General features: G+C 39.1%; 1 protein-coding gene across 1 annotated transcript in view; it reads left to right on the top strand.

Annotated features, from left to right (window-relative positions):
* The window catches only part of LOC132405867 (C-type lectin domain family 4 member F-like), a 51,720-nt gene that overhangs the window by 11,916 nt on the left and 17,353 nt on the right, over window positions 1-22,451 (top strand). The window contains exons 3-4 of the mRNA XM_059990858.1: window positions 2,752-2,823; window positions 16,055-16,126. Coding sequence (XP_059846841.1) covers window positions 2,752-2,823; window positions 16,055-16,126 — 144 coding nt within the window. The remainder of the gene's footprint in view (window positions 1-2,751; window positions 2,824-16,054; window positions 16,127-22,451) is intronic.

The following is a 22,451-nucleotide window of genomic DNA, read 5'->3' as shown; positions in this document are numbered from 1 at the left end:
GGGAACACCCTCTCCGCATCCACCCAATCTAGTCCTTTCAACATTTGTTATGATTCAAAGAGATCACCCTGCATTCTTCTATATTACACTGAGCACAGGCCGAAAGCTGTCAAATGCTTCTCATTTTAATCCCTTTAATTCCCAAAATCATCCTCGCGAACCTCCTCTGGACTTGTTCCCTTGACAACACATCTTTTCAGAGATATGGGGCTCATATTTGTTGACAATGCTCTAACGTGCGTCCTTCCAATTCTTCCAATTTGTCTAAGCCCTGCTACAGTAGAAATGCTTCCACATCACTGCTTATCTCTCCAGCTATCTTCGTATCATCCACAAAAGATGCCACAAATCCATAAATTCCATTATCTAAATCAATGACAAACCTTTTGAAAAGCAGAGGTCACAATATTGGCCCCTGAGGAACAATACTAGTCACCAGCGGCGAACCAGGAAAGGCTCGTTGATTCTCACTCGCTGTCTCCTTCCCGTCAGCCATTCCGCTAGTTATACTAGTACCTTACTTGTAACACAGTAGGAATTTATCTTTAAGCCAGCGCAAGTGTGTCTCCTTATCAAACACCTGAAACTCCAATTAAATGGCATTCATTGCTTATCCTTTTGTACACTCCCTGTTATTTTCCCGAAGAACTCGAACTGATCTAGCAAGCAAGATTTCTCTTTATGGAAACCATTCTCTCCAAGTCTGATTAAATGATTGTGGACCTCCGTAAGATCTGGTTGACCACTCGCCATGGAAAGAGGCAGGAACGCCAAGTTTCTCCGCATACAATTTACTGACAATCTCACCTAGTCCCTCAACACCACCTCTTTAGCCAAGAGATCACATTGGCGTCTCCACTTTTTGAAGACACTGTGGCATGTGAAGATCCCCGGCCCCATTTTTACCACGTGTATAGTTGCGCTGTCGAGAATGCGCTGACCAGCTGTAGCATGCTCTCTATCGGAATTGCATGCATCTGATCGCAAGATCTTGCAACGGATAGTGAGGACTGTTGAAAACATCATCGCATTATTCAGGGTATATATGAGAACCGCCGCATCTGCTTTGTATCCAGCTTTGTCAAATGCCCCTTACATCCTTCCCACAATTTTTTTGACTTCCCGCCATCAGGCAGAAGAAACGATAGCATAAGAACGATAACTGTCAGATTATTGAACGTCTTAGCACCCTGGCACCACCAGCACATGTGTATATCCTCTCTGAATGCCTTACCATTACACCCCTGTCCCTCTCCTGCCACATTCGCAGATTCACAGACACCCTCTCATCACACTGGTCACATTTATCTTTTATTGCTGTTGTTTAACATATTTTACTACTGCTTGCTTTATGATAATAATATCAGTAACATTATATTGTCTTATATAAACATATATCTCGCACTGCATGGCAACCTGTTAATCTTCAGGCACTGCCAATCTAGAATTCTTAGAATAATATTTTGTGACTGTGTTATTGTGTCGTTACTGATTTAGCAATATGTGACTATATAGTGCGACATATGTTTGCACCTTGTCTCTGGTGGAATTGTGTCACATTGAGCTGTATACATGCGTATGATTGACTGCAAATTAAGAACATGAACTTGAAGGATTAATCCTGTCTCAGACGTGGGTCGTTGGTAGTATTTCTGGTATTTTTATTGTTATCGTTGTGGAGTGTATTTCAAGAGGTAGTGCTAAACCCTCTGCTTTCTTGTACAGAGGTTCTGATCTTTCTCTAGTAAAATGCCGATGGAGTTTTTGCTAGTTAACAAAGGCCATAAGACTATAAAATATAGGAGCAGAAATAGGTCATTCGGTCTATCGAGTCTGCTCCGCCGTTCAATCGTAGGCTGATCCAATTCTTCCAGTCATCTCCACTCCCCTGCCTTCTTCCCATACCCTTTGATACCTAGGCTAGTCAAGAGACTTTCTATCTCGGCCTTAAATGCAAACAGTGACTTGGCCTCCACAGGTAGTTCGTGGCAACAAATTCCACAGATGTACCACCTTCTCACTAAAGTAACTTCTTCGCATCTCTGTTCTAAATAAGATATCATTCAATCCTGAAGTCGTGCCCTTTTGTCCCAGACTCCCCTACCAAGGGGAATAACTTTGCTATATCCAATCTGTTCAGGCTTTTTAACATTCTGAATGTTTCTATGAGATCCCCCCTCATTCTTTCCTGAACTCCAGGGAATACCGCACAAGAGCTGCCAGACATTCCTCATACAGTAAGCCTTTCATTCCTGGAATCATTCTCGTGAATCTTCTCTGAACTCTTTCCAATGTCAATATATCCTTTCTAAAATAAGGATCCCAAGTCTGCACACAATTGGGAGATGTAGCGTGACACATCCTGCCATTTTTCGTTGTTGGGCAGCTGGATTGGACTATAATATGAATGTAATTTACATTAAATTGGTCAGTTTAATCCTCCATTCATTGTTGTGAAAAGTAATCTCGTGAGATTCTTTCAAACTTTTTGATACGTAATAAGGGAAAATAATATTTGGCCAAATATTTTCTAATGTCTTGCTTTAATTCTGAATGAACCAGAGTAATGTGTTTACGGCCTCTTATGCTGACAGATTTATGTATACGTGCTCAACACACGTTTCACCTTTACCATCATTTTCAATCAGGTTAATAAAGAATACCATCATTCATCAAATCATTGGAGACTGAAGACAGGATGAGCTGCCTGGGAACTAAAACCACACGATCTAATGTGATAACCTCATTTAGTTTCAGGAAACTACAAGAAGACCCTTAGCTCCATTGCTGGAATTCGGGGCGAGATTTCGCAGCTGAATAAGAGTAAGTTTAATAGCGATCAGATAAAATATATGTCCTATTTTTGAATTAGAAATGATATGAATGTTGATGATGTTCAGAGTGATTTAGGTTGCTATATTTTCTGCAGCTAATCCTACTTATGCCCTAAACTCCATAGTCAAACCCAAACCTGCATATTAGCTTATCACCCGGAAAATTTTCTTACTCTACACCTCACATCATTCCACAAAGACAAAGAACTTGAGTTAAAATTGTGTGTAAACAATAAATGAAAACAGAAATATTAGAAATAGTGACGTGTTAAACATTTCCATCGAAATAGAAGAATAAATGTGCAAGATCAGAAGTCAGAATTGTGAAAGAGAAAGGAGAATAAACAGATTCTTTTGAAGTTCCAGAGAAACCGAAGAAATTTGAACCTCGTCCCCAGAGGAATACTGTTTCATTGAGCTGGATACATTTGTATGATTGATTGACAATTAGATCTTGAACTTGAACTTGAACCTGTCTCATGCTTGGGTCGTTGGTCGTGCTTTCTGATAGTTTTGTCGTTGTGTATTTTTGTATTCTTTACGTTTTATTCAATGATAATCAAAATGTATGATAGCACTTTAGGTGTCTTCATGTGTTGTCATTAGATCTTCTCTAATTTACGTTTAAGTTGCAACTGTCCATAGATGCTTCGAATTAATTCTACTGGGAACATTGCAGCTGTCCAATTAAGTATGTTTGGACGGCTGTCTCTTATCAAAATGATTACCAGTAAGCTGGTTAAGAGTCCGAGTTTTTGTTCGCTGTGCACGAATTCCTTCGTGCCCTGAAGTGTATTTAATGGTACAGTACCAACCCTTCATGGTTTTTGCGCTGGTCTCGCTTTTTGCATCCTGAAATTAAGGCCGAGATATTCCTGGTTACTGCGAGTTACCCAATGAATTGTGCGTTTTACTGTTTTGTTTTGTCTCTTTTGTGAATCAAATGCATCGCTTGACTTAACCCTTCTGGAGTCTCTGTGTAACCCTGCGCTTGGTCTGAAGAGACAGCGTGACAATATCTCCGAGTCATTCCTTGCACCAGCAGGATTCGACATATAGTCAGCGTTGGTATAGCATGTTGCTGCAGGTAACCGGCACGAACAGGTTTTGCAAGAGCTGGCTGCGTTCTTCAAAACCTTCCTAGATATCCAAGGAACCAAGTAGTCAGGTACATCCCTGACTGGGCTAGACGGTGTCGGAAGGTCGCCGAATCTGCGTAGTCCCGAGCACTTCGTTGAGAACTCCGGGTCTTGCACTGGGTACCTAACATATTGGTCGCTGGTCTCCAGCTGCTGCCTTTAAAATTGGTCACTGAACGGACTAAGGAGTCATACATACTCTCGCTCCTGTCGGGTAAGATTCTGGTGTTCCCTAAGTCATTGTGGGAGAGAGATGCTTCAGAATATTCGAACATTTTCATGTTCGTGAGAGCTATGAGGTGGGTCTTCTTATAGTCTTATAGCGGATCAGGCGACTGATAGACTTCACGATATGTGACAGGGACTTGAGAGTGGGTGGGATAGAGAATGCCTCATTGCCATGTTCTACAGATATCTGAATGAAATGCTCAGTGGCGAACTCGTGGCCCGTGATCCAGTTCGGGACCTGGATGGGCTGATTAGCTAAGCTATCCAACACGATATTCTGATGTCCGACTTGCCAGAGGGAGTGTCGCGGTGAGTTTCCCAGATGTGGTTTCCCGTTCTTGATCCGCATTTTCTACTCATGAATTTGAGCAGTTCCCGCCTGATCTCTGCTGAGTTGGACAGGATAGATAGATAAAGCCCAGCTCTGCAACTTTTCTTTTGGTCTGATCTGGGCCCAGCAGATGGGAATCCAAATCTTTAAGTCAGATTATCTTTTTACAGCCAGAGTTCTTGATGTGAGACAAGTTGAGGACAGGTGTGTCAAGTTTCGGAGCTCTTGTATTTCTGGAAAGGAGATCATTATGAAAAGCTTGGATTTCACCTTGTCAATTCCTACGGGATACCTTTTATATTAATGTTTTGGCACCATGGCACCGTAATACAGAAGCCTAATGACAGCATCCTGGGCTTCCAACTGTCATAAGGTCTGCCTCCCAGAAGCTTTCCGAGTTCCTGACTTCCGGACTCTGAAACCAGTGTTTTCGAGTCTGCCTCTCACATCCCGAGTTTGCGACCGTTGATGATTTCAAATGGCGCCGCACTACCGCTCCATCGGCGCTATGATTGTGCCATAGAGCTATGGCAAGGGACCGAGCAACCCTGAAGAAGACGACTTTCCATTAGGAGCCAAAGGCTGGACATGTACAAGTAGATTAGAAAGGCACTTTTGAGAACTCTACTGTCTGTAGATAGAGTAACAGCGTTTTTATAGTTGCTGCTACTCTACTTACTTTACCGTTTCCAGCTTGTTTTGAAAACTTAGTTTTAAACACAATATTGTCTTACGATGAACGGTTCCAAAGCTACTAAGACAAAGAAGACCCTCCTATAACTTTGGAATCTATTATGGAGACAGTTCGGAAGCATAAAAATGAACGTTCAGAAGAGTTCCAGCAGCAAGACCGGCAACTCAGCGCTCAATTTAAAGGAATGAATGTAGAATTGGATTCTATTCAAAAACTTTCAGTTAACTCGATAAACGGATAAAGAAGAATGAAGACACATTGACCATGTTGGATGCGAAGATTTATAACCTGGAAAAGAACTGTGATAAACAGTCAAAGTTAATAAAGAATTAAGACAAAAGATTATCGACATAGAAAACAGAAGCAGAATAAATAATTTAAGAATTATAGGTTTTTAAGAGTTAATGGAAGGCAATCAGCCTTCGGATTTTTTTGCAAACCATTTGGCCAACTTATTTCCGAAAGTTATAAAATAACCACCTAAAATAGACCGAGTTCATAGATCGGCAGTACCAAGGCCTCCTCCAGGAGAACGACCCAGTTCAGTAATAAGTTGTCTTCAAGACTTTCAAGCAAATGATCTTTTAATTCGTAAATCTCGTCGGAAAGGTATGATTGATTATAAAGACCAGAAGATCAGAATTGTGGAGGAATTTTCAACCAAGGTTTTCAATGAACGCTATAAGTTTAAAAAGGTTATTTCAGAATTGTATTAGAAAGGGTTTAAACCCTCTCTTCGTTACCCTGCTCGTTTTAGAATCGTTTTGAAAAATGACTCTCAGAAATGGTTTCGTTCTACTCAAGAGGTGCAGGATTTTTAAACTTCCAAATCAGTATCAGACGTTAAACTGCTCAATAATTTCCTGCATAAATCTATGCTGCGTCTGCCTGATGGATGTTTTTTTTTATGGAATCAGCAATCCAACTGTTCATTACTTTCTTTTATAAGCAATTATTTCTTTTCTTAATTTTGGTATACCTTTGTATCTAATTGGTTTGTACTTTTATTTCTTTGCTCAGACAATTAAGGATTTGACATCAGTAAGTTTTCATTGAGTTTACTCTTTTCAATTTAATATGTTCTGAATTTTATTAGTTCCTTTGAATATTTTATACTGCATTTTTTATGAGGTTTTTATTTAATGTGTTAAGTTTTGCTCTGTTTTATTGTTGTGTCTTGTTGAAAAACAGGTAGATTTGAAAGATTTTTGGAGCTTTGCCAATAGATTGTTTTGGGAGAGTAATGTTAGTAGCTTTAGCTGTCGGCTGCCCTTCGCTCGACTTCCTCTCTTTGGGTGGAGTTGGGGGTTAGGTTTTTTTTTCTTTTCTATCAGCTGTTTGGTTCTCTTAGCTTCATTTGTTGCTTGGTTGATTTATCTTATAGATCATTGTTTGGATTTAATATATATTCCAGTGGTTTTTATTCTAACCTCTCTTTTAAGGAATATTTAAAACGGACCATACTATTAATTTCCTTAGATTTAATGTGAAAGGTTCCTGTGAAATCTAATAAGATATTTAATTATATTAAGAAATTGAACGTCTCAATTCTGTTTTTTTACCGGAAAAACATGTTCGCAAATGTGATAATTTCTGTGTTTTCAGCCATTGGAAGGGCTTATTTTTTCATTCCTCCTTTCAGGCTGAGGCCAGAATGGGATTCGATTCTTATAGACAATTCAGTACTTTTCGTTCAGCATGATGTAATGTCTGATAGCAATGGGTGTTTTCTTATAGAGTCAGGGAAATTAGATAATAAATTATTGCTTTTTGCTCATTTGTATACCCTGAATATAGATGATACAGGTTTTTTACACTTTTTACCTTGTTACCAGATATAAGTCTGTATTCTCCAGTTTTATGAGGATACTTCAGCTGTTGTTTAGACCCTATTTTACATCGCTCATCTTTTGAACGATTGACTTTTGGTAGATCTTCCTCCTTTATACAATATTTTCTAATGAATTGTGATATTGTTGATATTTGACGGTTTTTTATCCAACAGATAAAGAATACTCATTTCTGTCTCACGTTCATTATACGTATTCCAGGATTGATTATTTTTTGTTGATAGTCAGTGGGTTCAACATTGTGAATATAAGGAAATTTTTGTTTCAGATCATTTTCCTGTTTTTTATTAATTTTTAAATCTTCTGGGTGTCTCCCAAATAAACTGATTCTGGTGTTTTAATCCAACTCTGTTATCTGATAAGGATTTTAGTTTGAAAGAAAAGTTACTGTTTTTTTTGAGAGAATACGCCAGAAGAGACTTCTAGTCTTATGTGATGGGATGCTTTTATGGCCTTTATTAGAGGACAGATTATTTCTTTTACCACAGGTTTTATGAAAAAAACCTAAAGAGGAGAGAATTGAATCAGCCAATCAGTAGAAACAATTAGACCGAAAATATGTTCTGGTTCCAGATCCTGTTTTATATAAAAGACGTGTTCAAATTAAAACAAAATATGATCTGCTTTTAAGTTATCCAATTGAAGCTCAAATGTAAAGATGGAAGTCAGTTTTATGTTCATGGAGATAAAACGGGTAAACTATTAGCTAACCAATTAAGGCCCTTCATAGTTCAAAGCCAAATTAAAGAAATTTGTAAAGCTTATGGTGATACAATATTTGGTCATTTTGAAAAACAAATTAAAAAGATGAAGGATCCAACTGAATGTTCTTTTTATTAACCAATTTCCTTAATTAATGCTGATACTAATTTTTAATCTAAAAATTTGGCTTGTTGGATTGAAAATATTTTACCATCTATTGTTTCTGATCATCAGACTAGATTTATCAAAATCGATACTCCCACTTTAATATTCGTTATTTATTGTATGTTATTTATTCTCCTTCTAAAGAGAGATCGGAATGTCTGATATTCCTAGATGCTGAGACAACCGTTGATCGGGCTAAGTGGAATTAATAATTTAAAACTTTAGAAAAACTTAACTTTGGGCCCGATTTTATTCAATGGATTAAATTACTTTATCTATCTCCCTTTACTAACTCTCAGAATTCGAAACCATTTAAACTTCCACGTGGAACTAGACAAGGTTGTCTTTGAGCCCTTTGCTTTTTGATGTGGTCTTAGAACTTTTAGCCATTCCTTTCCCAGAATCTAATGATATCACTGGTATCTTAAGGAGGGGTATTACCCACAAAGTTTCACTTTATGTTCATGACCATATTCTCTACATTTCTAATGTGGAGTCTACTTTACCTTCCGTCTTTTCTTTACTCTCCTGCGTTCATGATATAAACTTAACTTTCATAGGAGTAAACTTTTTTCCTTTGAATAATTTGTTATTAGTTAATACTAACCTTCATTTTAACATTGTAAGAAATCAATTTACTTATTTGGGCGTAGCAATTACTAGGAATTATAAAATCCTTTTTAAAGAATTTTATTTTACACTTCTGAATTATGTTCAGAAGGCAATATCAGGTCCATCACTCCTGTTTTTTTTTTTATTTTTTTGATTCTCTGGATTCTATTATGTGTTACATATGGAAAAATAAAAAAAATCTAGATTAAATAAAGTTCATCTTCAAAAAGCTAAACGGAATGGAGCTTTAGCCTTACCCAATGTTGGTTTTTATTACTGGGCGTTTAATATATGTTTTGGTTAAATTATATTAATTGAGAGGACTGAACAGTCTGGGATTCTTTAGAATGTTACGAATTCCGTAACTGGAGAACTTACCAGCAAAGATAGAGAGGTCCGTTGCAGTCTGATGTCACTATTTTCAAACATTTTATTCATAAAGGGACACAAAAGTAGGGTTAATACATACATTCAGATAGTGCACATTGTCAACACTCAATCTAAAGCGCGGGTATATTAATAATCATCATTTAGAAGTGAGCTCTGCTGATGTCTAGGGGTTAATAGATTGTCCGTTGGAAATATAAAAGTCACTCAGAAGGCTGCCGGCCTCAGCCCTTTGAAAATCGCTGGGTTTCACGTGGGGCGACCGAGAGAGAGAGATTGGGGGGAGAAGAGAAAGAACTTGCCGAGTCTCGATGAATCTTCCGTGAAATCGGGGGAGCGTTGGTTTCCTCTCCCCGATGTTAGTTAAAGCGGTTTTCTGTGATTCCAGCCATAAATTCCAATCCCGGAATCTAACGCACGTAGCTTCCTTCAGAATGGCTTCCCGCTGCTGCGGGAACACTCTCGTGTCTTCTTGGTGCGTCTAAGGGGCTGTCCCCCTGAGACTCTCCTTTATACTTCCTCACTGGGTCGCAGGTGTCAATCAGGTTGGGATGATGCAATCTCTCTCTCAACCAGCCCACATTGCCCGAGGGCTTTTCACGTATTCTCCATGAGACAATAGTTGCTGGCATCTTACTCTGTATCCCTGGTAGGACGTGCAATTTTTCACGTTTCTCTCTCTCTCACTTCCTGAGTCTACTGTCCCACCCCCCTCAACGGGTGCTCTTGCGATTCTCACAAAGGAGGGTGCTGGGATCATAACAAGAAGCTAATTCTGTTAACAAAAACTTTCCATTATTTCTCTTCTCAGATTCTCAATTCCTTTATCTTTAAGTAATTTAACTGATAATTTTTTAGTTAAACACACTTTGAGGATTTGGGTACAATTTAGAAAATATTTTGGTTTCCTGAACTTTTCACATTCAAGTCCAGTTTTGTTTTTTTCTATTTTTAAACCTTCTATGACTGATGCAGTGTTTAAAGAGTGGAACAAATTGGGTAATAAATGTTTTCAGGATTTGTTTGTTGAAGGAAATCTCTCTTCATTTGAACAACAGTCAGCTAAGTAGAGCCAACCCAGAACCCATTTTTTCGATATTTACAAATTAGAGACTTTTTGCGTTCTCAAGTACATACATTTCCTAAAAGTCCTGTTAAGAATTCACTTGATATAATTTTTAATTTGAAACCCTTCCATGATGGATATATATCTAATATTTGTGGTATGTTGTTGGGAGTGAGAAATATTCCTTTGGACAAAATTAAAAATCTCTGGGAACAAAATTTATAGTTTCCAATTTCTGAGAATGCTTGGAAGGAAATATATAAATTGGTTAATACCTCCTCGTTATGAGCCCATCATTCCATTTTACAATTTAAAGTGGATCATAGGGCTCACATGACTAAAGATGAACTATCTTGTTTTTATTCCAATATATCTCCCTATTGTGATAGTTGTAACACTGGAGCAGTATCACTAATTCATAATGTTTGGACATGTCTGAGTCATGAAAAACTATTGGAAGGAGGTATTCTAAAATTTTTGGTGCTTTTTTAAGTTAATTTTTAAACCCAATCCTTTGACTGCCTTATTTGGTACTGTTGGAGGCAATTATATCATTTTTGAGACACATGATTTGCACATTTTGTTTTTTTTTCGTTTCTTGTATAGCCAGGACGGCATTGTTGCTTAAGTGGAAAGATGCCACTCCGCCTACTCATACTCATTGGTTAAATTATGTTATGTCAGGCTTATATTTAGAGACGATTTGCTCTTCAATTTCTGAACTTAGACAAGAATTTTTTAACATCGTGGTGACGGCGACCGCTTTTGAATTATTTTCAAAATCATTGATTTGCTATTAAGCACAGATGTTGGCAAATAATACGTTTTACTATATGATAAGGATTTTTTCCTTTTTTTTACCAATCAGCAGTTTTTTTTTCTGGTAGTGGGTTTAGGTTTTTTTTGATATATAATAATATTATCTCTTTTCAATATTAAGCTTAAATTTGTTTTTTATGTATATGGGGTACTGAGACTATATTTGTGATCCAAATATATTGTAATCGATATGTATCATATATCCTAATGCACTCTGTATTCTTTTATGTAAGAAATCAATAAAATATTGAAAAAGAAATAAAGACACTTGTTTCAATGTTTATCACGCCATCTTATCCAGCGGTAGCAGGGTTCAGTTTTACATCCAAAATACGTGAAACCCACTCTGAATGGATTACAGGGGCTTAACGAAATTAACAGTGAGGAATCGGTACCCTTTGATTCAACGTTTGAATTGCTTCAATGAGCAGCGAATTTCACAAAACTGAATCTGATGAACGCTTATAATTTAATTCATACTCGTGAAGGGGACAAATGGAGGACTCATTTAATACTCTGAAAAGTCAGTATGAATCATAGCTATGCCCTTCTGGCCTGCAAATTCTCCAGCTGTGGTTCAAAGATTCATTCATCACTTTCTGAGGAAAATGCTTAAAAAGTTTGTGCCTGAGTACTCAATGACATTTTGATTTTTTCGAACACCTCCGAGAGTCATAAAACAGATTTGAGGCTGATTCTCCAGTGCCTGTTTAAGAATCGCCTGTTTGTGAAATTAGAAGAGTGTGTACACCACATCCAGAAAGTTTCTTTATAGGGATTGTCATCTCTCAAGAAAATCTTCTTTTGGCCCTAAAAACACTGTTTGTCACTGCCCCAATTCTGCGCCAAATGATCCCGACCTAACATTTGATGCATCCTATATTGGAGTGGGTGCCGTTTTATCTCAGAGATCCGCAGCTGAGTAGAAATTACATTCTTGTGCCTGTTCATCAAGACGTCTGTCTACAGCAGAAATGTGTTACACATCGGGAATAGCGGTGGCGTCGGTACTGGAGGATCGGCGGCATTGGCTTCAGAGAGCTAGGCACACATTCATCCCAACGGACCAGCAGAGCTCGGCTTATATTCACGAAGAGAATACACTAATTTCCCAGCAGAACGCACCACTACCCCCACCCCCGGTTATTGTCTTGTTCTAATAAAAAAGAAAACTGAAACATTTTCGAGACAAATCGAGCTCCCAGAAATGGTGGGAAGGTTGAAATCATTACACCGAGCGAAAGGTTAGAGGCCTTGTCTCGTTGTGTGTAGATTCCCAAGTGAGGTTCTCCTTGAACAGATTAACAGGTTTCTAGAAGATAGTCCCCCTAGTAGAATGTTGGTCCCGCCTGAGTTGCGATACGAGGTTCTTAAATGGACTCACACTTCTAAGGTAACAGATTACCCCTGAAACTCGCGGAGTCTGAAGTTCACGAGAAACAATTACTGATGGTCCTTCCTATGTAAAGACGTTACGTCATTCGTTGAGGCTTGTGACATTTCTGACTGTTACAAAAGTCTGAATGCTCTTCCTCAAGGCCTTTTTCAATATGTACTCAGTATTTCACGTCCCCCCGGTCTCACCTATCTCTATATTTTATTACCTGTCTGTTCTCATCACCTTTCTTTAACACAATTTCAGTTGAGGTCGATTGGTTTTCCAAGTTCCTTTAATCAAGCTACTATTTGACCAAGAGATCGCAGATCGCAGATCGCAGATGTTCTCATGCACCAGGTTTTCTGTATACATGGTTTTGCCTCTGATATTGTTAGGGACATAGGTTCTCAATTCAACTGCAAACTCTGGCAATAATTTTGCAAACTTATTGGGGCTACGTCGAGAATTTCCTCAGGTTTCTATCCACAGATTAATGGAAAGATTGAGAGAAGGAATCAGGACCTGATGCGAGCCGTTTGCTGCCTTGAGTCCCGTAATCTATCCGCTTCAACTAACCATTTAATCTGGGCGGTGTTTGCCCATCTGACATTTCGATATTTATCATTGGGAATGACCCCTTTCGAATACCCTTTATGATTTTAAGACTCCTCTCTTTCCTATCCAGGAGGCGGAGGTCGGAGTCGCCTCTACAGAACAGTTGTTCAAATGTGCAATCAAAATTAACTCAAGGACTCAAAGGCTCTTAACGAGAGTTCGGCCCGACAACAGGATATGGCCAATGGAAAGAATTTGGATCTCTCCTACTATATTAGACAGCAGAGCGGGTTTTGAAATAAAGATTTTCCACTCAAACTGGAATTACAAACACCAACCCTCACTTTAACGATCTCTTTAGAGCCTTAGGAATATTTACCCGGAAATATAGAAGTTAGAATTTCCTCGGCCTGCGAGAACTTATTGTGTCTTACATTAAGCCATGCAGCATGTTCATATTCTATACCTTCACAGTATGGTCGTGGTCAATTTTGACCCAGCCAAAGAATCCCCTCAAAACAAGTGTCTATACCAAATTTTGAACCACAGATCTATTTAGCATGTATAGATAGCCTATTTGACATTAATAAATGGGTGATTAATCCTGAATTAATGTTCTAAAATCCATTTCTATAGATACGGATCAAATTTGATCCAGAACAGCCTCAATGTACAAAAATTTGTATCACCTGTACAAGAGTATAACATTTTTAAATATTTTCTTTTTTGCGCATTTTGGGTCACTAGGAAAAGTCATCAAATGTCGGCTAAAAATATGGCGTTCAGGGTGTTTTTCCCGCTGTCATATATCAAAGCGGTTCAAATTTAACCCAAACAGCATGTCAGGGTTCATCCAAACTGAAACCTTTACTTGGTAGTCCCTTAGCTCCTATTCCCAAGCATGCCACTCACACTCCCAAAATGCAAAGGTGGTGAAATGGTCTTCGGAGCCTGTAGACTGGTAAATTCATGGAACATAAGGAAAATCTACAATATTTGGTAGACGAGGAGGGACACTGTGCTGTGCTGCGAAATTTTTCTCCTTCCCAGTATATCTTGAATCCTTATATTAATTCAGAATTCCATCGTTTATACCTAGATATTCCTGGTCCGTGAGGAGCCAGCTGTAGGATGTGGGCTCTGGCACAAATTCCTGTAGTACGTAATGTATTCTGTGGGCACTTTTTTTTTCTCCATTTTGTTTTATTTTTTATTATCTGCGTTTTATTAATTGTACTCATCACGTATAATTGTGCTTCAGGCATTTTGTTGATGTGTTATAGTTAAAACTTCCTAGTTTATCCTTACGTGCAATTGTCCTTTGATACTTGCAAATAATTCTACTCAAGACTTTTCTAGTGTCCAATTAAGTATCCTTGGACATTTATCTCTCTTCAAAATGGTTATTTGTAAACTTGTCAGTGCACTGGGATTTAATTAAGTGGACATTGATTCTTTCGTGCACTGGAGTGAAAATCAAGGGGTAGTGTTAAACCTTCACTTTTCTGTTACAATGGTCCTGATCCTTGTAGTAAGATACTGTTCAGGCCTTTTAACATTCTTTATCTTTCTATGATATCCCCTCCCCCATCATTCTCCTGATTTCCAGGGAATACAACACAAGAGCTGCCAGACATTCCTCAAACTGTAAGCATTTCATCCCTCGAATCATTCTCATGAATCTTCTCAGAACACTCTCCAATGTCAATATTTCCTTTCTAAAATAATGAGCCCAAATCTGCCCACAATACTCAAAGTGTGGTCACATGAGTGTCTTCTAGCGCTTCAACATCACACCCCTGTTCTTGTATTTTATACATCTAGAAATTAATGCCAACGTTATATTTGCTTTCTTCACCACCAACTCAACACGTAAGTTAACTTTCAGGGTATCCTCCGCAAGGATTCCCAATTCCAGTTGCACATCTGCATTTTGAATTCTGTCCCCATCTCTGTAATTGTCTGCTCATTTATTTGTTCAGCCAAAGTGCATGACCATACACTTTCCATCATTTGTTTCATTTGTCACACTCTTTGCCCATTCCCCTGAGTTATATAATTACCTCTGCTGGTGCTCTGTTTCCTCAACACTACTCGCTCCTCCACCTATCTTTGTCTCATGGGCAAATTTAGATTCAAATCCATTAATACAACAGTCCAAATCATTGACATACATCACAAAAATCAGCGATCCCAACACCGACCCTATGGAACAACACTAGTAACTGGTAGCCAGCCAGAATAGGATCCCTTTATTCCCACTCTCTGTTTTCTACTAATCAGCCAATGCTCCCCCCATGCTGGTAACTTCCCTGTAATTCCATGAGCCCTTATCTTGCTAAGCAGCCTCATGTGCGACACCTTGTCAAAGGCCTTCTGGAAATACAAGTATGCCACAATCATTGCATCACCTTTGTCTAACCTGCTTGCAATTTACTCAAGAAATTGCAGTAAGTTAGTCAGGCAGGATTTATCTTTCAGGAAACTATGCTGACTCTGGCCTATATTGTCATGTGCCTCCAGGTACTCCGCAAACTCATCCCTTACAATTGATTCCAACAACTTCCCAACCACTGATGTCAGGCTCACAGGTCTGTAGTTTCTTTCTGCTGTCTCCTTCCCTTCTTAAATAGCGGAGTAGCATTTGCAATTTTCCCATCATTCAGTACCATGCCAAAATCTATCAATTCTTCAAAAATTATTGTTAAAGCCTTACCAATCTCTCCAGCTACTTCCTTCAGAACTCGAGGGTGCTGTCCATCGGATTCAGGAGATTTGTCTACCTTTCATGTCTCACTGTTTTGTTTTATCTTTTTTTTATTAATGAAATACCTAATGTTCTTTAACTCTCCGACTCTTCATTTTGATTTACAGATGCAGCTTGACACTTCCTGTCCTTTTTCATTGCAGAACGGCTGAATTGGACTGTGATATGAAAGTATTTTGCATTTAATTGGTCAGTTGTATCCTACTTTTATTGTTGTTGAAACAAAAATCTTGTGCGATTCCTTCAAACGTTTTGATGCAGGTTAAGGGAGAAGTGAATTTGGCCAAGTATTTTCGAATGTCTGACTTCAATTCCGAATGAAACACGGTAATATATTGACGGCCTCGGACGCTGACTGATTCAATATCTGACTTATGTAGATGTGCTAAACACATGTTTCACCTTTACCATCATTTTCAATCACATTGCTGAAGATTGCCATCATTCATCAAATCATTCGAGAAAGAAGACATGATAAGCTAACTGGGAAATAAAACAACACGATCTAATGTGATATCTTCATTTAGTTTCAGGAAACTATGAGAAGACCCTTAGCGCCATTGCTAAACTAAAGGACGAGATTCCCCGGCTGAATAAGAGTAAGTTTAATAATGCTCAGACAATATATCAAGTCCTATTTTTGAATTTGATATGAGATGTATGTTGATAATGTCCAGAGTGATGTAAATAGCTGAAGTTGCTTCGGATAATTCTACTTTTGCCGCAGACGTCATAGTCAAACCCAATCCTGCTCATTTGCTTATCTCCCGGAAAATGTTCTTACTCTATGCCTCCAACAGTTGCTAATTCACATCGTTCCACAAAGATACTGAACTTCAATTAAAATTGTATGAAAACAATAAATGACAACAGAAATATTAGAAGTAGTGACACGTTAAACACTTCCGTCGAAATAGAAAAAATAGATGTGGAAGATCATCAGAATCATCAGAATTGTGCAAGAGAGAGGAGAATGAACAGACTGTTTAAAAGTTCCAAAGAAACTAGAGAAATGGTCGTGTGGCGGAAAGTACTGCCCACATTGCCAGGAAATCGGGAAGCTGTTTCATTAATACTTTTGTTCATACCAGGGATGATTGATATGTTCGTGGCCTAATATTGAAGGAGTCAATTTTATAAAACCTAGTACATTTTTCTTTTCAAAATAGTCCCATCCTACATGTATAACCTTAGTCTAGCCGTCGTGGAGCATACGGATCCCTTATTTGTAGAAATGGTCTACAGCAGGGGTGATTGATAAATTCGTGGTCTAATGTAGAAAGAGATGAGTTATTAACTTTGTACTTTCTGCATTATCACTCCAAGAGTTGAACAAAACATGCATGTAATGAGAGGGTTCTGGACCTCCAGATGGTCCACAGCAGGGATGATTGGTAAGTGCCTGGCCTAAGGTAGAAGGACATAATTTATACAGCTCTTGTTACAAGCATGTGCAGTTCAACTCTTTGACTGAAGATGCAGAAAGTTTACTGTTAACAACTCATCTATTTCTACCTCAGCCCACGAAATTAGCAATCAGCCCATGCAGTGGACAACTTCCAAAGGTCCAAAATGCTGACTTCGACAAAGAAGGGATCCATTTGCTCCACAACCGCTGGACTAAGTGCGTAAATGTAGTAAAAATAAATGTGCTAGTTATTTTTTTTTTTAAATTGACTTCTTCTCCTTCTAGATGTTAATCTAGAAAAATAGCTTTGACCATCGACGGGTCCAGACATTCGAACATTTTGAGAGAAAACGTATTTCATTCAGGTCCATTGACCTTGTAGAAAAGTCAGTAGTGGGTCGGTACAGTGAAAAGAAGATTTGAACAGAGACTAATACGGACTGCGAAAGTTTTGAAAGGAGGGGATTTCAACTGACCGAACAGAAATGCCAGCAGACGGCTGCCAAAGAAAAAACTAAGTTTAGACTAGAGAGCAATCGGCGGTTAGGATTGATTATCAAGTCCAAATTACAGGAAGGCAGGGACAAGAGGATTGACGCAGCAGCTATTATCTGAGTGGACAGATTCACAATGGTTTTATTGTGGCTTTAGTTCTTCAAGGCAAAGACAAGCTTGCGTCAGAGAAAGCAAATAAGTAACAGCTATTTCAGCATAAAAGAATGTTTCAGCATCCAACTAGAGCTTCCAAAATCCGCGTTAAGTAACTGGATCATGAACTGGATGAACTCCGGATTATTCAGCAGGCTGAATATGTGGCAGAAGAAACATTTAGAGAGGTAGTTACACCCTAGTTGCAGGACATAGGAGAATGGGTGACAGTCGGGAATGGGAAAACGGTTAAGGAACCAGTGCAGTGTCCCCCGGTGGTCATCTCCATCAGCAACATATAGTGGCATTGAAAAGCTTGGGCACCCCGGTCAAAAATTCTGTTACTGTGAATAGTTAAGTGAGTAGAAGATGAACTGATGTTCAAAAGTCATAAAGTTAAAGATGAAACATTCTTTTGAAAATGTTATGCAAGATTAGTGTATTATTTTTGTTTTGTACAATTTTAGAGTAAAAAAAGGTAAGGAGCACCATACAAAAGTGTGGACACCCCAAGAGATTTGAAATCTCAGATAACTTTTACCAAGGTCTCAGACCTTAATTTGCATGTTAGCTCTATGGCTTCTTCACAATCATCGTTAGGAAAGGCCAGTTTATGCGAATTTCAAAGCTTTAGAAATATCCTGACTCAGCAAACCTTGTCCCAACAATTAGCAGCCATGGGCTTTTCTAAGCAGCTGCCTAGCACTCTGAAAATTAAAATAATTGATGCCCACAAAGCAGGATAAGGCTATAAGAAGATAGTGAAGCGTTTTCAGGTAGCCGTTTCCTCAGTTCGTAATGTAATTAAGAAATTGCAGTTAACGGGAATGGTGGAGGTCAAGATGAGGTCTGGGACAGCAAGAAAACTTTCTTTGAGAACTGTTCATAGGGTTGCTAAAAGGGCAAACCAAAATCCCCTTTTAACTGCAAAAGACCTTCAAGAGGATTTAGCAGACTATGGAGAGGTGGTATATTGTTCTACTGTGCAGCGACACCTGCACCAATATGACCTTCATAGTAGAGTCCATCAGAAGAATTCCTTTCCTGCGTCCTGACCACAAAATTCAGCGTTAGCAGATTGCAAAGTAACATCGAAACAAACCTGATGCATTTTTGAAACAAGTCCTGTGGACTGATGAAGTTAAAATCTAACTTCTTGGCTGCAATGAGCAAAGGTATGTTTGGAGAAAAAAGGCATGCAGAGTTTAATGAAAAGAAGACCTCTCCAATTGTTAAGCACGGGGGTGGATCGATCATGCTTTGCACTTGTGTTGCAGACAGTGACACGGGGAACGTTTCATTGGCACAGGGAAGAATGAATTCAATTAAATCCCGGCAAATTCTGGAAGCAAACATAAGACTGTCTGTAAAAAAGCTGAAGATGAAAAGAGGGTGCCTTCTACAACAGGATAATGATCCTAAAGACACCTCAAAATTCACAATGTACTACCTCAAGAGGCGCAAGCTGAAGATTTTGCCATGGCCCTCACAGTCCCCTGACCTAAATATCATCGGAAATCTGCGGATAGACCTCAACAGAGCACTGCATGAAAGGCGGCCGAAGAATCTCACAGAACTAGAATCCTTTTGCAAGGACGAGTGGGCAAAAATACTCAAAACAAGAATTTAAAGACACTTATCTGGCTACAAAAGGCATTTACAAGCTGTGATAACTGCCAAAGGGGGTATTTCTAAGTACTGACCATGCAAGGATCCCACAGTTTTACTTTGACCCTTTACATTTTTTTTATTTTGAAACTGTAAAAGATGGAAATAAAAAAAAAAAGTAATCTTGCTTAAAATATTAAAGAAATGTGTCGTCTTTAACTTCATGCCTTTTGGAATTCAGGCCATCTTTTACACTATTAGCTATTCACAGTAACAAAAATGTTGACCAGCAGTGCCCAAACGTTTGCATGCCACAGTATGGTACTATCTAGGGAGCAAAAACAAACAAATTGTCCTTGAATAGCCTGTGATGCACAATGAAGAAACTGGTCGACCGTTATGTTCTTCTGGAAGATATTTATTATCCATATTTACAGGCAAAGGATGAATACGTGGGGCCTCAGCAACCCCGACCAGCTTTGTAAGAGTATGTGTACGAAGATGTGTTTTTTTATAACAATATAATTCTAAATCATCAGACGGTCTTGCAAATGCAGATGCATTATGCCCACAGTTTTGGCAGATTAGTCTTCATAAATAAAATTTTGGCGTCCGGAAGATTCGAGTTTAAAGTTTAAAGGGAGCATGAGGGTGACCTTACAGTGACCCTCTCATTCAGCGGGTCAGAAGACCATGACATATGAGCAGCATTAGGCCATTCAGTCCATCAAGTTTGTTCCGCTATTCCATCATTGCTGAGCCCCGATCACACTTACTCCCATACACCTACATTCTTGCCATTTCTTTTGATTTCCTGACTAATCAGAAAATGAGGCAAGTCCACCTTAAATATAGGCACAGTCTAGGTTTCCATTGCAGTCTGTGGCAGAACATTCCACAGATTTACTACTCTCTGGCAAAAAGAATTTCTCATTACCTCTATTCAAAAGTGATCATTCCTTAATTTTGAAGCTGTGCCCTCTAGTTCTGTAATCCACCACCATAGGAAACATTGTCTCCATCTCTACAGTATCTAGTCCTCTCAACATCCAGTAGGCACCAATGAGATCCTCCCTCATTCTTCCAAACTCCAGTGAGTACAGTCCCAAAGCTGCCAAACTCTTCTCATATGTTAAACCCTTAATTCCTGGATTCATACTCATCAACTTCCTCTGGGTTCTCTCAAATGACAACACACCCTTTCGAAGATACGGGGCCCTAAACCGTCGACAATACTTTAAGTACGGCCTGACCTTTCTCTTAAAAAGGCTCAGCATTATTCAATTTGTGGTAAATAAAAACATTGTATTTGCCTTCCTCTGCACAGACTCAACCTATAAGTTAATTCCCTGGGAGTCCTGCACGAGGTCTCCTAAGCTCGTCTGCACCTCTGATGTTTGAACTTCTCCCCATTTAGATAGTGGTCTGCACTATCGCTCCTTTCAGCCTACTTTATCATCATACATTTCCTGACACTGCATTTCCTCTGCCATTTCTTGTCCTTTTGTCCATTGGGTTTGCTAGACCAGCTTTTCATTTGTAATAGGCTATGGTCAATATGGCCAAGTGGTTAAGGTGTTAATCTGGTGTTCTGAACGCCGCTGGTTCGAGCCCTGACTGAGGCTGCGTGTGTGTCCTTGAGCAAGGTACTTAACCACGACACCGGTGCCAAGCCTTTCCCTTGGACAACATCGGTGGCGTTGCAGTATGGGCAACCGCCGGTCTTCCATACAACCGGAAACCTTGCTTGCAGTAAGGTCTCATGAGAATAATGGAGGCCTACTACTATAGAGATGACTTCTTCTCTGTCGGACACCTCGTTATTGTGCTAGATAAGGCCAATCAGTACAGCAGCGTCGGCAAATTTAATTAGCAGATTGGAGCTGTGGTGGGAGTAAAGGAGGGGACTCAGTAGGCAGCCCCGAGAGACTCCTGTATTGTGATTCAAAGGGTTGGTATGTGACCTTGATTGCTGTCCCATTCAACATCAGTGGAAACAAAACCTGCTAGAGTTTACCCTATCTGTACCTCTCATAATTTTGCATAACTTGACCAAATCATCTCTCAGTCTTCTGCGTTCTAAGAAATAAGTCCTTACTCATCCAATCTTTCTTTATAACTCAGGTGTCCCCAGCATCATACTTGTAAATGTATTCTGTACTCCCTCAATGTTCTTTCAATCTTTCCTGTAGGTAGATGACCAAAACTGCACACAATATTTCGAATGAGACCTCAGCAATGTCTTACACAACTTCAATGTACCTTCCCATCTACTGCACTAAATACTGCTATTTCTGGAGGCAAATGTACCGAAGGCTTTTTTTAAATATACCCTAAACTCTATTTTCAATGAATCATAGGTCTGTATTCCAAGATCACTTTGCGTTATCACTCTCCTCTTGCCCTGCCGTTCACTGTACAAGAGCTATCCTGCTCTTGCTTAGTCCCACAGAAGTGCAACACCTCACACATCTATGCTAAGTTCCATCTGTCACTTTCAGCCTATTTTTCCAGCTGGTGCAGATTCTTCTTCGCTGTCCACTACACTCCCAATCTTGGTGTCATCTGCAAATTTGCTGGTCCAGTTGACGACATTATCATCAAGATAGGTAAAATAGTTTTGATGCCAAATAAATATGGACACAGAACTCCAGTTAAAAGGACAACCATATACTACCACTCTCTAGATCCTCCCACAAATCGAAAGTCTAATCGAATTTACTATTGCATCTTGAATGGCAATTGGCTGTACCTTGTGGACCAAGCCCCACACCGCACCTTATCAAACGCCTTACTAAAGTCCATGTAAATAACATCGACTGCCTTGTCCTCATTATCATTCCTGGTAACTTCTTTGAAAAACTCGATAAGACTGGTTAGCCATTACTTATGGCACATGAAACTATGCTGAATACCCTTAATCTGTCCACGCCCATCTAATTACTTCTACATCCAATCCCTCAGAATGCCTTTCAATAACTTTACCATTACTGAAGTCAGGATCACCTGGCTATAATGTCTTGTTTTATTTTTAGAGCCTTTCTTAAAAACCGGATCAGTATTGGTTATCTTCCAATCCTCTGGTACCTAATCTGTCAATAATGATGATTCAAATATCCCGGCAATGTCCCACTTGCCTCACATAGGTTCCAAGGGAACAGCTTGTCAGGCCCTGGGAACTTACCTCCCTTAATCTGCCTCAGGTCAGCAAGCAGCTCCTCCTCTGTACTCTGTATAGGTCCATGAAGTTGACTCTGCTT

Source organism: Hypanus sabinus, chromosome 16, assembly GCF_030144855.1.
Source record: "Hypanus sabinus isolate sHypSab1 chromosome 16, sHypSab1.hap1, whole genome shotgun sequence".
NCBI classification, from domain to species: domain Eukaryota; kingdom Metazoa; phylum Chordata; class Chondrichthyes; order Myliobatiformes; family Dasyatidae; genus Hypanus; species Hypanus sabinus.
This window is presented reverse-complemented; position numbering and strand designations above follow the sequence as displayed.